Raw genomic sequence first — 17,232 nt, forward strand, 5'->3', positions numbered from 1 at the left:
TCTGTTTAAAATTAGTTTTTATTCAAATGCAGCAATGGCTGTCAGAAATAACATTTTGATCATCTAACTTTACAGTTAAAAAACATTGTGTTTTGAGGTTCTAGTTTCTTGCCCTTTTTGTACTTACATTTTTGGAGTAATATGCGAATTTAGAATAGGTATTTTACAAATGAAAATATGGCAATGTTTCCTAGATGTTATTTTATGTGGCATTGGTTAAAATGAAAAAGTTTAAAGTTGAACAATCATACAATCACACATGCTACAACAAAACCACATAATTATTTTTACTGAAAGCTGTCCATAACATCCAACCATAAAGCAGACATCTTGCACAGGAAAAGGCACAAGTATTTTCTTCGTAAACACAACAGGTTTCTTTGAAGAACAGAGATAAACGCTTTGAATGACAATTTTTTTCAGTGCTGGATTCAGGTGAATAATGTGGTTAAGAAATTCAAAAGAAGCCCTATTATGCCGTGTCTTTTGAAAACAAGAAGTAGTTTTTGTTCATGCTGCTTCAGGGACACACATAAAACATAGACAAACTAGAAATAGTAATCCTGTCCCTGTTTGAGAAAAATAATAGTGCTGTGTGTTCTAATTTATGATAATATATGCTTTTGAACGGTCCAGAAATTAAGATTCATTCATCTTTTTTTTTTAAATACGAGTTTCTAAAGGCCAACAAAACCAACATGTTAGCGTATTTATTTCCAGCTAGCTCTAGGTGACCTAGAGACAATCTGCTGCAACATGGTATTCCTGAGGAATTAGAATACGATTTGTAAGTAACTATTTTCCTGAGATTTTTTAATTTGATATCCATCCAAATGCCAATGATAAAAGAGACTGAACAAATCTGTATCATTATAAACAATACAGAAACTCCCCAAATTTAATTCCTCATGCTGAATTTCCATAAGCCTTCACTGACGAAAAAGAAAAAATCTAAAAAATTCTGAATTTTGGTATCTTTTTTAATCAAATAAATTCATAAATTTTATAGGGAAAGTTTTTTCTCTTCCCCCACCAAAGGCTAAATATTTGAGTCAAAATGATTAAGTGGGGAAAGACAATAGACAATCACTTTGGAATTCAGAGGGAGTGGATGGGAAGAAGTAGTGCTTAATAATGTGTTCAATAAAAAGACTTAAGGAAAAGGGCATTTTTCCACAAATTTTCCATTGTATTGAGAAACGCACTAAAATCCTCTTCTATGAGAACACAGAATACTACCATAGTGCCACACACACTTTATACATTTCTTTAAGCCTTAAATTTGCCAACATGTTCACGAGCTATGATCATCCTTTGAATCTGAGCAGTTCCCTCATAAATCTGAAAAGAAGAATTGCAACAATGTTAGATGGTCATTTTTAAAAAGGTTTTACATTGATCTTTCTACACTTTTAAACCTCCTTAGCATACTAGATTACAGTGTGGATTGGAATGTTAAATCCAAGAAAAATAAAACTGACAAATTCCAATGTGACTAAGTAACTACATTGGGCTAAATAGAATAAATCATACACAAGATACTGAGAGACAGTCTCACATCTTCTCATCTAAACTCAGTAATTTTCTCAGGCAAACAGACATAGGGGGGCAAGAAAGATCAGGAAAATGTGTTATCTGAGGAAGAAAATACATACTTTAGGTTTTACAAACTAGATTTTAAAACAATGGGTGAAGAGAAGATGACTTGTGCTGAGTGTTGTATTTTTGTTGACTAGCCTTTCAAGGTCACACCAAGCATTCCCTTTGATTCATTTACTTCCATTTCTTCTTGCTAACTACTCCACTCTCCAATACAGTATCCCTTTTTTCCCTCTCTTTAACCTTATATTCTTGTATCGCCTTCTAGAAACGTTCTGCAGCATCCCCGTTTTACATCGACTGATGGCAGGAAAGACAGAGATGCACAACACTGTATATGTGAAGGTCTAATGCAGTAAGAAGGCTCTAAGCTCCACAGGTATACTGCAACAGGACTTGAGCGTGGAAGCAACATAACTTAGAGGTTCAAGTGTTTCAGTTCCCAGTTCTGCCAAAACTTGGTTTGACGTTGCTCAAATTCAGGTAAATTGAATTTCTGTAGTCATAAAATAGGGACAATATTCCCAAGAACCTTACAAAGCTTTTTGAAAATAGAGGCACTATAACCCGCAGTCACATTATTTTTTTCTTCAGAGGAAATTTTTCATTCTCAAAGTGAATCATCTGACTGCTGCTGCTTACCCTGCAATGATCCAGGTTATAGAGCAGATTTAGTTTGGTGAAAGTAGGTGCCTTTTGGAGCAAACTTAACTGGAAACTCTACTCTCTCTATACGCTAAAAACCATCCAAATCCTAATGAAGCCCAAATTGTCCAGGCCTATAACAATTTACAGTTTTTACAACTTACAAGCCTTTACAATCACACGCATAGTGGGGACATTCAGTCCAAGGAGACAAACAGGTCTGCTGTGAACTTAGCCTCTCCAAACTGGATATAGTCTAGTTGGAGGGCATTCAGCAGCTATTCCTGCAATCTGCTAATCTCCTCCTATTGCACTAAATTACTTGCTGATGAGGACAGCCACGGAACTTAAGTGTAAAGACATCAAAACTCACAGTCTACTTATATAAATGCAAAAGAGGTTTTGGTTTATAAGCCATGGAAGCAGTTTCAAGCCACCACCTTCAACTGAAGGGAAGTAGTAGAACCGTGTAATACTGAGAAATATCAAATATATGGAAGAAAAGAACAAGTGGAAAATAAAGTTTTTATACATGAAACAAATGGCCAAAAGCATGTACCATGTGGAATTGGGCCGTAATATAGTCAAGCATAAACAAGAGACATGGGCAAAATTATTGTAAAGAAAAAATCCTTCCTTTTATTCTTTTAAGGAATGAAGGAAAGCAGAAAAACAACAAAAATTAATACTAAATCGGATTAGACTGAACAATTAGAAAAAAGTCTACCTTGCCATGTACCTGTGATGGATCAGTATAACAGAAAATCGAAATAATTGGAATCCTGTAAAATTAATCTTAACTTTTAAATAAACTTCCAACTCTCACAACATCTTTCTCTGGAAAAACACAGAACCTGACAGAAAAAATGCCCAAAGTAAAATTATATTACTCGTTCATCTTCTCGCTTGCAGAACTGCTATTAGTACTAAAGACCTTTAGATTCCAAAGTAGTAGCTGTCTTTCCTTAAACAGAGAAAAACTAAATCTTGGCTAGGGAGAATCATAGTTTTCATTTTAAAGTGAGCTATAAGAGAAATGTTAACTACATAGAATCTTAAGAATGACAGTTGTTATAACTAACTAACCTTTCAGATTATGGTCCACATGCATTTCTTGATACCTTTTCTGATAAGTTTTACCTAGCCAATATTACTATCAGAAAGAGGTGAAAAGACTACTGGTTTTGCTGAGCATAATTAATACATTCTTGCTGAATAAAGAACTGTAGCATAACCTATTCCAAGACAAGAATTATGACATAACATGGAATAATTTCTCAGCAATAATAATGCAGAAAAAGATCTGGGGATTATGGGTGACTACAGGCTAAACATGAGTAAGTATAAGCTTGGTTTGTTGTTAAAAAGAAAACAGGCCAAGCGTTCCAGGTTGTGTCATATTTCTGTTAATACAACATATGCAAGACCATGATATATTCGATGACACTCAATGCTGGTGATATATCAGCTGAAGTATTCTGCCTGGGTCATGCTACCAAAGTTTCAAACATAAGGTTTAGAGCGTAGCCAGAAGTGATGAAGAGACTGGGAACAGAAAAAAAAAAAAAAAAAAAAAAAATCATTCAGCATGACTCATGAGGAAAAAGGTGAAGAAGACGCTTTGGTGTTCTCTTCTAGACTAAAATAAGAGGAATGTGAGAAGATCCCAAAATGTCATTACCAGTCAGTTGTTCTGCATACTGTCTTTGGGTCTGAGGAGTAAAAGGAGATAATTTGCAACATCTGTTATTTGAACTAGGTATTGGGCTGAAGGAAAAGTTAAACTATAGGCAGGCACCAAGCTATGATACGTTTTTTAAACTGAAGGATACTTACTGTCATTCTAAAAACTCATGTCATATGTGTACATCAAGATTTGAAATAAGTAGCCATTAGGTAGTTCTATATAAAATTTAGACGTTATTGTGGAGATCACATTCTCTTTTACTTACCTGGTAGATTTTAGCATCTCTCATTAATTTTTCTACAGGATATTCAGTATTAAATCCATTTCCTCCAAAAATCTGCACTGCATCTGTAGCTACTTGGTTTGCAATGTCACCAGCAAATGCCTTTGCAATGGAAGCATAGTATGTATTTCTGCGGCCAGCATCAACTTCCCATGCAGCTCTTTGGTAAGCCATCCTAGCAAGTTCCACTTTCATGGCCATTTCAGCAAGCATGAATGACACTGCCTGGTGCTATGAATGATGAAATACACTAGATTAACATTGCCTGCTTAAGATTCTATGACATCCAAAAAGAATATAATCTTTTTTATACACTAATATCTTCAACAAAGTAAATTGTACAACATGAGTTCTACAGAATATGGATCAAGCTGTCATAATTCTGTGTTGAATTAGACTTTTAAGGTTTTCATTCTAAAATTCATTTAGGCACAGGGATTAAGTCCTGAAATTTGAAGTCATGTTTCAGTATTTATAACATCTTGTTTAGTTTGCTGTTTATTTAAATTTCTTTAAAACTGGTAAACAGTGTGATTGACAATATATTCTATTTTTATTAATGCTGTGTATTGTTTCACATAGCTCAGAGAAGCTTATACCTTGCCTGAAAATCCCTATTTATTAGTATTGAAGAACTTAAGTATGTCTTAAGAGTACATGAGTTTCAGGTTTGGGGCAGAGTTTTCTTTATGATTTTACTATTATCATCGGTAAGTTCAGAAGAATTCCTGGAGTAACTGCATGGTTAGATTTACTTAGATGGCACTGACCTATAATACTTGTGAACCCAAGCAATGGCAGAGATACAGTAACTCATGTCCTAAAAAATCAAGGAACAATCCTGAAAATTCACTAGTAGTACCTCTACTATACTGATGTGAAAACATAGCTTATATAAGTGAATATATATGAATAAATATATATATTTAACTTACTTCAACAATCGCTTTCCCAAAGGTTTTTCTCTCCAAAGCGTATTTAGTAGCTTCATCGAGTGCTCTTTTTGCTAACCCAACAGCACCAGCTGCTACCTGAATTAAATACAGCACAGAATAGAAACAAAAAAATTTCTATTACATTTTATAAATAAATTATTTTTGATACTTACAGGTGGTCTGGTCTTATCAAAAGCTCCCATTGCGATTTTAAAGCCAGCTCCCTCAGCTATTAATACATTTTCTTTCGGGACTCTCACATCTTCAAAGACAATACCTCTTGTATCTGAGCAGCGTTGACCCATATTCATTTCCTGAAAAGAGAAGTTTACAGAGGTGCAACTAAGTTGGATTTTTTCAAGGTATAACACACCATCTTTCTTTAGTTTACTCAAAGCATAAGGTAAGCTTCTCCCCCTCAGCTCCTCCCAGGCATTTCAATTTCATCTAAAAATTACCATATAGGTGACAAATAGTAGTTCTGTATTTACAGACCAGCATGCCCCTTATTTGTCTAAGCTGGGTAGTTTATCTTATGCCTATGTAAAATTGATTCTGTAGCTGCAATCACTCACATGGTCTTTCTCAAGTTTAACTGTATCATTTGAGGTGGGAGAGGAAAAAGTAAAGAAACTAGTATGCAGGCAGTAGGAAAGAATAAATGTAACAGAAACACATGCACAAAAATATAAAATGGAGTTTTCAAGTTTTCAGATTCCTTCCCTGATACACAATGTCCATTTTTTCCACTATTTATTTATTTAAGAATTTGCACCAAAAACTGCAAAGCTTTCCTTGAGCAGTAGCTAAAATTAAAGCTCACTGTGCAATTATGGTTAAAACTGTCCACCTTGTTTTTTATCCTTTGAAGCCATATTTCTCATCTATTGGCATTGATCAGTAAAATGGTTCTCAAATCATTTTTGCAGCTATTCAAAGTCATCTTTCTTTGATACACTCTGAATAATTCCTTATCAGAATGAATAAAATTATGTCTTATGAATAGCATATGTTGTGAAAGTGAAAAGATGACAATGTGAAAACGTTCAGTTGTGTAACATGTTTTCTTTAATTGCAATTTGTTGTGATTTGATTTAGAAGCAAATAATAACAACCCCTGGTTTGTTAAGTAAGAGATACTCTCTTCACCTTTCTTCCAATTTGGATTCCAGGGCTATCTGCCTCCACAATGAATCCAGTAAAAGCTTTGCTTGCAGGAACTTTTGGATCTGGATTGGTACGAGCAAGCAAGAAATACCTAGTGTAAAACAAAGAAGTAGAAACTCAGTTTATCCTCACAATTAGCAATGCGTATGTACATATATATATATATAGTGTTTCTAGCATGTAATAAATCTATCAGAAAGTTAACAATCCATTCTTCTTGCCCCTTACAAAAATAAACTGACAGTGTGCAATGAAGAGAAGTGTCACTGCGTCTCTTACTGCAACATTCAAGATTTAATAAAATTACTTAATATGAACATGCAAAGATTCTCCACCTTTTCCACGTACTTTAAGTCTTTATGGTATTATCAGTTTCACAAACAGTAAAAAAGAAATCTGTCAGAGCACATATTTAAAAATGAATTCTTAGGAGATACACTGTTGCACAGAAAATGTTATCACCTGATTTCAAAGATCTTAATGTTATTCAAAGTTGTATATAAGTATTTCTATTAGAAATTAAACAGTTGTAAATCACATTCATGGTGTTTGATAATGTCAAAAGATAGCTGGTACATTTTCTTTGATAGTTCTGCCTTGAACAAGGAAATAATTAGAAAATTCAGCTTTATGGGTAAATGCATACAGCTTTTTCACTTAAATTAAAACGATTCACGTGTTGGGGATGAGTGTGATATTATGCGACACACAATGAAAGAGGTCTATATTGTAAGTCACGCTCCACAGACACACCACCACAGCAATATCTGGATTCTTTGACTGTTAGAAAATGTCTTCCCTTAAGAAAATAAAACGTAACACCACAATCCAAGAGTTTTTCTAGCTTCACTAAAAGTGAGACATGTTTTGAATAGAATCAGTAGCAAGTGATCTCGATCACTACAGCTTCGAAGTAAAGTAGCTGGTAATATGGGCCTTCTGAGTATTTTGCAAGTTAAATCAAACTCCTGCTGTCCTCCACTGAAGAAAAACTAGAATTATTTTGTTTGATAGCATCAAGGTTTAAGAGGCATTCTTGAATGAAGAGTTGCCATGTCATCATTTAATTTCCTTTTTAAGCTTTGCACAGCTCTGAGAGTCTTATACCTTGTGCTGATACACTGATCACAGATTAAAGTGTATTGGGGTGAAACATAATGAAGACTTGGATTTACAACAGAACTTTAAAGAAACACTAGTATCTAACTATGGGGAAAAAAAAAGCCAGTATAGAACAGAATAACAGAAAATGTAGGATGAGTCAACTGTTAACACACCAGTTTGCTTTCCCACCATTTGTGATCCACATTTTTTGACCATTAATAACATATTCATCTCCTTTCTTCTCAGCCTTTGTTTTTATACCAGCCACATCGGAGCCTGCTCCAGGCTCTGTTACGCAGTAAGCCTAGAAGAAAATAAAATACAAAATCTTGAGGAAAAAAGTTCCTTCTTTAGGAACCATATTATTGCAGACTATGTGCACCAAAACTGCATAGTAAACCCCAAAATATTATATAAAAAAAACCCTACCATCACCAAAAAGCAACAACTTTCAAAGCACATATGGGTTAATTTTCCTAATAAATCCCTAATGCATATTTTAAATAACTTTTAATGATCATAGAATGGCTCGGGTTGGAAGGGACCTTAAGGACCATCTAACTCCAACCCCCCTGCCACAGGCAGGAAAGCCACATGCTAGACCAAATTGGCCAAGGCCCCATCTAACCTGGCCTTGAACACCTCCAGGGATGGGACACAATCATAGAATGGCCTGGTTTGGAAGGGACATCATCTAGTTCCAACCCCCCTGCCACAGGCAATGATACCACCCACTAGGTCAGGTTACTCAGGACCTCGTCCAACCTGGTCTTGAACATCTCCAGGGACGGGGCATCCACAGCTTCTCTGGGCAACCTGTTCCAGTGCCTCACCACCTTCTGAGTGAAGAATTTCCTCCTAACTTCTAATAATCTAAATAGTTTAAAACCCTTGTCCATTCATTATCTGACTGAGCAAACAGTTGCTCCCCATCTTTTTTTATAAGCCCCCTTAAATGCTGAAAGGGTGCAATGAGGCCTCTCAAGAGCCTTCTCTTCTGTAGGCTGAACAGCCCTCTCAGCCTCTCTCAGCCTTTCTTCATAGGAGAGGTGTTCCAGCCCTCTGATCATCTTTGTGGCCCTCCTCTGGACTCTTTCTAACAGGTCCACATCTTTCTTGTTCTGGGAGCCCCAAACCTTGACACAGTACTCTAGGTGGGACCTGACAAGGGCAGTGTAGAGGGGGACAATCACCTCGCTTGACCTGATGGGCAGTCCTTTTTTGATGCAGCCCAGGATGCAGTTGGCCTTCTGGGCTGCAAGCGCACATTGTTGGCTCATGTCAAGCCTTTTGTCCAACAAATAAACATGATAAACAGAACCATTCTCTAACTCTTATGTCATCACTTCCTCATACTACAAACTGATGTAAAAGCTGAGGATCTTTAAAAATTGCGGATAAGAGTACAGCATAACATGTTATATCTACTGTGTTCTTCATCTTATGGGGCTTAGTTGTCCAGATTCTAATGCATTGCACATGACTCTTTATTTCTTTCTCTGTAAGAAGTACTGCTCCTGTCATATGAGTATGTGCTTATATAAACCTCTTACATTTCTTAAACTCCCACACCTCTTCTTAGAATCACAGAATCTTGGAATTGTTCAGGTAGGAAAAGACCTCTAAGGTCATCTGGTCCAACCTTTAACCTAGCACTAAAGACCACCACTAAACTATGCTAGGTTCTACATCTACACGTTTCTTGAAGACCTCCTGGGATGGTGACTCAACCACTTCCCTGGGCAGCCTATTCCTATGCCACACAACCTTTTCAATAAAGAATTTTTTCCTAATATCCAACCTAAACCTCCCCTGGTGCAACTTGAAGTCATTTTCCCTGTCTTATCACTTGGTGCTTGGGAGAAGAGCCCAATCCCTAACTCACTAAACCTCCTTTAAGGTAATTGTAAAGTACAATAAGGTCTCCCCTGAGCCTTCTCCAAGCTAAACAACCCCAGCTAAACCTCCTGAAAGGGAAATAAAAAAAAATATATATATATTTTTGGTAAGTGATTAGGATGGTTTTCCAGGTAATATCTTCAATTTCCTCACTGTTTGTATCATATTTACTATTCCTTAACTTTGAATAAATGGCACAGTTTATTTACAAACAAAAATGGGCTAAGTTTTAAGTAGATACCACTGCTTTCTTCCCAAAAAATGACTAATACTGATGAATGTGGGTTAGGAACATTCTACAGTGTACAAGTTATACTTACACACATCATTGGTTCTTCTGTCATTCTTCCCAAATATTTTTTCTGTTGCTGCTCATTTCCTGCGATGATTACTGGCATTTGCTGAAAGAAAATATTTATACTATTAATCTGCATTTTTAAAATGCAGACTCCAGTCTAAAATAGGTAAGAAATGACAGAACTTACCCCTAGCGAATTTGCTTCAATGGCAGTTTGAACCCCTGTGCATCCATAAGCTAACTCTTCCGTAATAAGGCATGCTTCAAAACTGCCAAGGCCAAGACCACCTACAGTTGAAATATTTAATTTACTAAAATGAGTTTAAAGTGGGACATACTAGCAATTTACAGAGATCCACTGTCAAAAACATACTGCCCCATATACACTTGATTGTGCACTGCGTTTGATCAGACATCCCACACAAACGTTTTAAATAAAGTTTTGTCAGAATCGTAAGAGATGATTGGAAAACTACATTTGACTGCTCCAAGGTTGCACGATTGATACGGGGCACGTTACACAGAATGGCAACAACTTTTTGACTACTATAACTTTTTGACTACTTTACATTTGAGAATGCCCTTCAGAGTTCTTATGAAGCAGAGAAATGACCACAAAGGCTCCTGAGCTACCATAGCTCCTATAAATACTGAGTTATTCAGGTTAGTCAGCCAACCAACATAGCAACCTGCTTCTGACAGAAACTGACTTTGGGAAGTGCTTCAAAATACAGTAACAATACAGTAACATTTGCTCAAAATACATTCTCCATCCTCTAGGTGTCTCCCTCAGCCTGAAGTACTCTTGGTATCCTCCATACGCTAGCCCTTGACAGACTTCCCCTTCAGTGAATTTGCACTCATCTCTTTTTAACATAGGTAAACATTTTAGCATCAATATCACGCAGCAGCAATGAGTTTCACAAATTAACTACACACTGCATAAAATGAAGGGGAAATAGAGATTGTAACTGCTCAGCAGATGTGACCAACAAATGACCTGTCTGGAAAAAAAGATGACCTGGCTGCAGAACAGGGTAGGCTGGCTGGGAGCAGGAATGACAGGGACAGAGCAACTCTGCTACAAGTTTCCCTTGGCGACGTGATGAGAAATGCCACAGCTTTGTCTTGTAAAAATGCTCAGGGGCCACCTTAGCGCTGTGGACCTGGTCTGGGGGATGAATATAATGCAGGGCTAGGGTGTCCCATGCTGATGTTCACAGGATCAGTGCTGGTGCAGGGGCCTGTAACAAATGGGCTCATGATGCATCTTGGCAGACTCACTGTAGCGGTAGGACTTTGTCCAATGCATTATTCATTAAATATTTTTATATTTAAGGAAAAGCATGTGTTTAATTTGCATGAAGTGGTCCAATAACCATTCCCCAATAAGATCTATCTCCGTTAATTTACTCTGAACCTGCCATCTGCTGACTTCACTGATGCCTTCTAGTTTTATTGAAAGGGGGATGAGCTATCAATCCCTTTTCACACTCTTCACGACACTGACGTTTTAGTCATTTCTCATACAGAAGCCGTTCTGTATCTTTCATCATCTTTATCCTTTTTAGGAACCCCTTCCACTTCCACGATAGCCTTTGAAGATGGAAGGATCAGACTGCATAATGAATTAAACAGGAAATTAAAAGGTTTATCTTAATTATTCAAGTATGCAACTGTTTATTTTGTACAGAATTAATAATTACACATATAAATCTCCAAGGTCTTTTCTTAGTTTTATTTTATGGATTAAAAATATTTACTTACCGCAGCTTTCTGGTATGTGTGAATTTATAAGACCAAGTTCCCAAGCCCGTTTTATGAGTGGAAGAGGATACTGAAATAAATGAGGAAAATCACGTTCTCATTAATCACAGCCAGCATTTTAAATTTCATGCAGATTAAGATAAAAATCTAATTTTCCCCTACTGTATGATAGATTTACCTCTCCAGTTTTATCATATTGTGCAGCAACAGGAATAATTTCCTCCAGAGCAAATTTACGAGCAGTAGCTTGAAACTCTTTCTGTTCATCAGTAAGTTCTATTACAAAAAAGAAAAAAAAAGTCACAAATTCTACACCAGCTTTAATTTTGCCAGTTGTCAGAGTACGGGAAGAGGAGTGTCACTCCTCCCAAGACAATCTAAACCACCACTTCCTGGGACTCCCGAGTAACCAAAAAAGTTCATTTTCCTCTTCATACTGGCCTGCAATACAGTGCTTTTTATTTTAAAATAACTCTGCAATTTGTCCTTAGTTGCTGCACTCCTTTCAAGCAATGTGATACCTACCGAAGCTAAAGCCAGCTCCAGGTCTGCCTGTATGCACGTTTTGAGCAGGTTTACTAGAATGTGATCTCCATCCAAGCCCTGCAATGGTTTGGAGCATCCGCTGAAGAGAAACAGAACAGGAGATATAAGACATTGGTAGCTCATGTCTCCTAAAGCTACTAGCCTGATGGCAGCACAACTTTAAATATAGATTCCCCCTTTAGAAAACAATATCGCATCAGGTACAATACAGTGACTAACATAATCTGGAAGAATTCCTGGCTACCTTAAACTTTGTTTCTGTGGCAAGCTGATGCAAAGTGACGGCTTACACCAACATAGAATCCAAGACAGCACTGAGCTTGTGTGAACTGGTGTATCCATTTCTAAGATTGCAATTTTTTTTTTTTTTGCAATTTATGCTTATTTAAAAATAACTAAGCATAATTATAGCACACCTTCTTTAAAGTATATATATCCACATGTGAACATGCTCACAGAGACATAGTAATATATATATTTTGAAATCAAACCAGAAGCTATTGCCCACAACTGAGCACTCCACCTGTCTAGTGTTTACCTATGGTCAGGATTAGCATGATTCTGAAAAACAACAATCTACGTATTAAACAATAGGTATCAGAATATTTTGACCTAATAATGCCCAAGATTCCCTTCTAGCAAGTTGCAGTAATGTATATATACTTAGTGATTACTGTTGTAGTGGTGTCATCGTGGCCTGCATCAGAACTAGCGTGGCCAACAGAACCAGGGAAATGATTGTCCCCTTGTACGTAACACTGATGAGCCTGCACCTTGACAACTGTGTTCAGTGGTGGGACCCTCACTCCAAGAAGGACATCGGGGTACTGGGGCACGTTCAGAGAAGAGCGAGGAAGCTATAAAACATCTTATGAGGAGTGGCTGTGGGAACTGGGGTTGCTTAGTGTGGAGAAGAGGAGGCTGAGGGGAGACTTCATCGCTCCCTACAACTACCTGAAAGGCCTCAGGTTGTGCCAAGGGAAGATATTAGGAAGAATTTCTATGCAGACATGGTTTAGTGGTGGACTTGGTGGTGTTAGGTGGATGGCTGGACTTGATGATCTTAAAGGTCTTTTTCAACCTAAATGATTCTATGATATTCCAAACAAGATAGACCCAAGCACAATATCTGTATTTTTCTTCCTAACATTTATCACAAGTTTATTCTGTTTTTCATTGTACATACTTTATTTGCCTTTTTAGTGCCTACTAACATCGTTACAACTATTTGCGTGATGCCTTAATCCTGTGCATAAACTAAAATTATATTTCTGCTCTAAAATTCATGCCCAACTGCATTATTTGGGAAGAAAAGTGAAAAAATATTTCTTTGGATATATTTATAGAATGACCCAAATCAATATTGACTGAAAACAATTTAGTCAAAAGGCTAAGAAAAGGCTTGATTTTGATTTGATTTTAATGTAAAAATTTAGGTTAAAAAAAAGTTTGATGAGACCAGTCACTTATTTTGTAACATTAGAAAACTGAATTAATGGTACAAAAATGTCAGAATTTGTATTGGAAACTTGAGTGACAGGAGCAGTATATAGCTGGGTAGGCTACACGTAGTTAAAAAACAAAGTAGTGGTAGATGACTGTGCTCTTAAAAATAAGAATGGTATGCAGAGATGGTTAAAAAAGCAAACACAGGTATCAACAGAGTGAAAAAGGATATTTTCAAACTATACTGAAAATATCTATAAAGTTGAAAGGTAAAAAAATGCTGGAAGACCACTAGTAGGCATAGGACAGGGGGAAGCTATCATGTAATTGAATACTTAACTGTTAAGTTTATTAATAGTTCTGGATTGTATTTTCTATTAGGCAATATATTACTCATTTGGAGTTTTCACAAGCCATAGCTATTGCAGAATAATATCATGATATTTTACCTAAGTTTTATGCAACTGCTACTGCTGTTGTAATATAGGTAAGGAAACAAAATCAAAAAGCATCTAGACGAACCTCAACTATTCAAAATTTTTTATACCTTCCTTTATCTAGAAGAAGCCAAGATGATGATGAGGTTAAGCAAAAGCCAGATATTTGAAATCACTTTTTTTTTTTTTTTTTTTAAAGATCAGCCCTTCAGAGTCATACACAGCTTTTTCACCAAAATGTTTTGTCTCAACTAGAAAAAGTACTGAATTCAAAATAATGCTAAGGGTGACATCCTACATAAAGGAAACATTGAAATTCATCCCAGAAAACTTTTGTCTGTTGGGGTTTTCATACAGAGCAGTATGCCAGGTCAGTGCAGAAGGTTTTGCAGAAACACCACAGACAGACACATGGAAAGGACAGGTGTGATCCATACCCGGATGTGGCGCGAGCAAGCAAGTGACAAAGGACCACAGTTTGTAACCTCTAAGAATTTGGGTCACCATCTATTTCACCCGCTTCCCAGTTTGACTCAGTGGGACAGCTGGATTCAGTGCCAAGGTGCTAGCAACACTCACGCAACTCCTATGGCTCTCCACGGCCAAAACCACAACTGTGAAGGTGACGTGTCCAGAGGCTGAACTCGGAACACTGATGCACGAGGTGCATGTTCACTGTCCGTCGCCTTCCCATGACTGGAAGCTGTCCGCCTGGTGCCCTGAACACCCGCTGGCTTGGCATGCTGCCCTCCCTGGCCGCAGGCCCAGGCCGGCAGCGGTCACGCCGCGTCACGCCTCAGCGCTGACCTAGGGCCCTTCAACCTTTACCTACTTCTGGAAGCGGGGAAGCCAGGAAAAGGCCCCTGCGAAGGCTTAGCGAGGTGATACCTGAGCTCTGAACCACCTCCACCTCCTCCTTGGAAATGAGGAGGTACTGGTGGATCAGTAACTTTTGATGTATGCAGAATTCTAGGTTTATAAAACCTCAGCACTTCAGAGAAACCTTTATGCACTGTTCAATAACTTCTTTTCATGTAAGCAGTATTTTAAGTTTATAGAACCGCAGCACTTCAGAAAACCAGTATTTATGTACTGCACATATAAAAAACCAACATAAGCAAAAAAAAACAAAACAAACAACAAACAACAGTGTAGGCAGCACAGCTAGGTATGCTTCAGGAAGGGCGCCGTATGAAATACTCTGAACCGTAAGCCCTGACGTTTAGAAGTGGGAACCAAAACCTTTTTTTTTTTTTTTTTCCTAACGGCCCTGCAAGCGCAGCACAACAGCAGAGAGACACGAGCAGCGCTCCAGGAGATGACCCGGAGATGAACACTGCCAACTCATGGACTCATGGCCGAGACAAAGGGGGGAGAAAAAAAAAAAAAAAAAAAGCAGGGCGCGGACTTCAGCCCCGCACGGCTTTGTCCTCCGGGGCTCCCGAGCAGACCCGCGGCCTTCAGACCGCCACGACCCCGAGGTCTCCGCAGCCCCCGGCCCTCCCCCGCCGCCCCTCCGGCCCTCACGCCTCCCCACCCCCCCGCCGCTCACCCGGGTGGCTCCGAAGGCAGACATCTTGGCTGCTCGGGCGGGAAGGGGGCAGCGGGGCCGCGGGTTCGGGGCCGGGCTGAGGCGGGGTGACGGGGAGAGGGGCGGGGAGGGAAAGGCCGGCCCGGAATGGGGCTGGCCGCGGCTGACCGGGCCTCTCCTCCCTCCCCTCCGTTAAGGGGGAGTTTATTTGCCTCGCTGGTTGTTTCACGTAGCGTGGGAGGCACGTTTCAGCTACTAAATGGGTCTCTGGATGCAGAGTCTCCTGGGCTGGTTCCAACCGCCTACGTCTTCTTCCTGCTAGCAGAGCAGTCCCGAGGCCTGTTTTACCGTGGTTTTGTCCCTCAGGGAGCGATGAAATTACTTTGCGAAGGTGTGCCAGCAGCTGGGACGGCCCCGGCTTTGCCTGCCGCGGCTCTGGACCTGGGCCTGGTCTCGTCTCCTTCCAGCATCTCACAGCCGCGCTGCTGCAAGAGGCTGAACTATGCTCTTTGAGCTTGGTTTTAGTACAAATGTGGGCTTTGGTGTGACTCCTAATTTCAGGTACCATAGCGATGCATACTGCGTGGATAGTTATGTAAAAGTGCAGTCACAAATGCTCTCAATCCTGGCTGCACGTTAAAGCAGAAGCATGGATCTTGTAAATTATATGCAGTGGAGTTCTTGCAATCATCTGCAGTAAGTTAACTGCAGAGTGCAAAATACATACTTTTGAATATTATTGCTTCAGCGTGGTAAAGCTGAATAAATGCTGAAGAAACACTTTCAAGAGAAATAGCTACTTGGACTTCACTATTAACATTTTTTTTCCTATTTGAAATTTTAACAGAATTACCAAAATATAAGGCAGTTTTTTGAAAGCTGGATTTTTGCTAACATTTTATTTCGCATAGCAGTTCAAAATAAAATGTTGAAAATATTTTTAGCATTGTTACTTCCTTGGTTTGCTCAATTCTTAATTGCTTGTTTTGTGACTGACAGGTATGGCTACTAGTTTTGTATGTAATACAGCAGAAGCACTTCAGTAGGAAACTGGTTGATAAGTTATTTTTGTCATATATATGAACTGTTTAAAAAGAAGCTGATTGTAATCTTGCATAGGCTTCATATTCCATGACTCCAGGCCTTTACTGAATGAAGGCATGTAAGTAGTGTTGACTTAGTGCACAAATTTTTCACTCCAGTATCACTGGATTTTTTCTGCTGTACTTCAAGGGTAGTTGAGTAAAAGGTATAGGCAAAACTTAGAGCTGTATGTTATTTAAATATTGAAGATTTTTATATCTTTTTCCTGGTTTATATCTTGTTTCAAGTACTTTACACCTCCAAATTGTATGTCAGTGGGACTTTTAAATATAAGCACCCAAGTTTGTGTTGTGTGTTTATGTAGGGTTCTGTGCCATAGCTCACGTTTCCCAAGTATGGTGTGGAAAATTAATTACTGAGCAGTCCACTTACTAGAATTTTGATGGCAAAGCGACAGTAGGGGTGATGCAGGCTGGGTTTTAAGAGACATTTGTATCTATCCTATCCTGAGTTGTAAGACCATAACATTGCATTTAGTAACATCTACTATATGTAACGTTCAAGAACTTAACCATCTAAACAGGTGGTGATGTAAGATGCAATGTTAACAGTAATTTTACAGCCAAATCTCTATAATTATCTTTGGCAACTGCCAGCAAAACATGAAAGAAATCCTACCTTAAGGCACAGGAGTTCAGTTTCCAGAACAGCTGACGGAACTTGTGCCCACACACTGAAGACAGGAATCAACAATGATTGCAGCTATCCTGTCTTCATAGGAGGGGTGCTCCAGCCCTCTAATCATTTTTGTGACCCTCCTCTGAACTCCAATATTTTCATGCCC

General features: G+C 38.5%; 1 protein-coding gene across 2 annotated transcripts; it reads right to left on the reverse strand.

Annotated features, from left to right (window-relative positions):
• On the reverse strand, nucleotides 1-15,423 carry ACADM (acyl-CoA dehydrogenase medium chain). 2 transcript variants are annotated; one of them, XM_035314508.1, is made up of 12 exons: nucleotides 15,366-15,423; nucleotides 11,910-12,009; nucleotides 11,563-11,660; nucleotides 11,385-11,454; nucleotides 9,805-9,905; nucleotides 9,640-9,720; nucleotides 7,594-7,724; nucleotides 6,299-6,407; nucleotides 5,323-5,463; nucleotides 5,150-5,245; nucleotides 4,197-4,445; nucleotides 1-1,341 (listed from the first exon to the last, which is right to left on the reverse strand). In XM_035314508.1, the coding sequence occupies exons 1-12, from the start codon at nucleotides 15,387-15,389 to the stop codon at nucleotides 1,270-1,272; spliced, it is 1,272 nt and encodes a 423-aa protein (XP_035170399.1). In that variant the 5' UTR covers nucleotides 15,390-15,423; the 3' UTR covers nucleotides 1-1,269. The 2 variants fall into 2 exon arrangements, with proteins under 2 accessions (XP_035170399.1, XP_035170398.1); XM_035314507.1 differs by lacking the exon at nucleotides 1-1,341 and adding an exon at nucleotides 1,376-2,095.
• Nucleotides 15,424-17,232: the final 1,809 nt, after the last annotated feature.

This window comes from Oxyura jamaicensis, unplaced genomic scaffold, assembly GCF_011077185.1.
Source record: "Oxyura jamaicensis isolate SHBP4307 breed ruddy duck unplaced genomic scaffold, BPBGC_Ojam_1.0 oxyUn_random_OJ72840, whole genome shotgun sequence".
Classification (NCBI taxonomy): Eukaryota; Metazoa; Chordata; class Aves; order Anseriformes; family Anatidae; genus Oxyura; species Oxyura jamaicensis.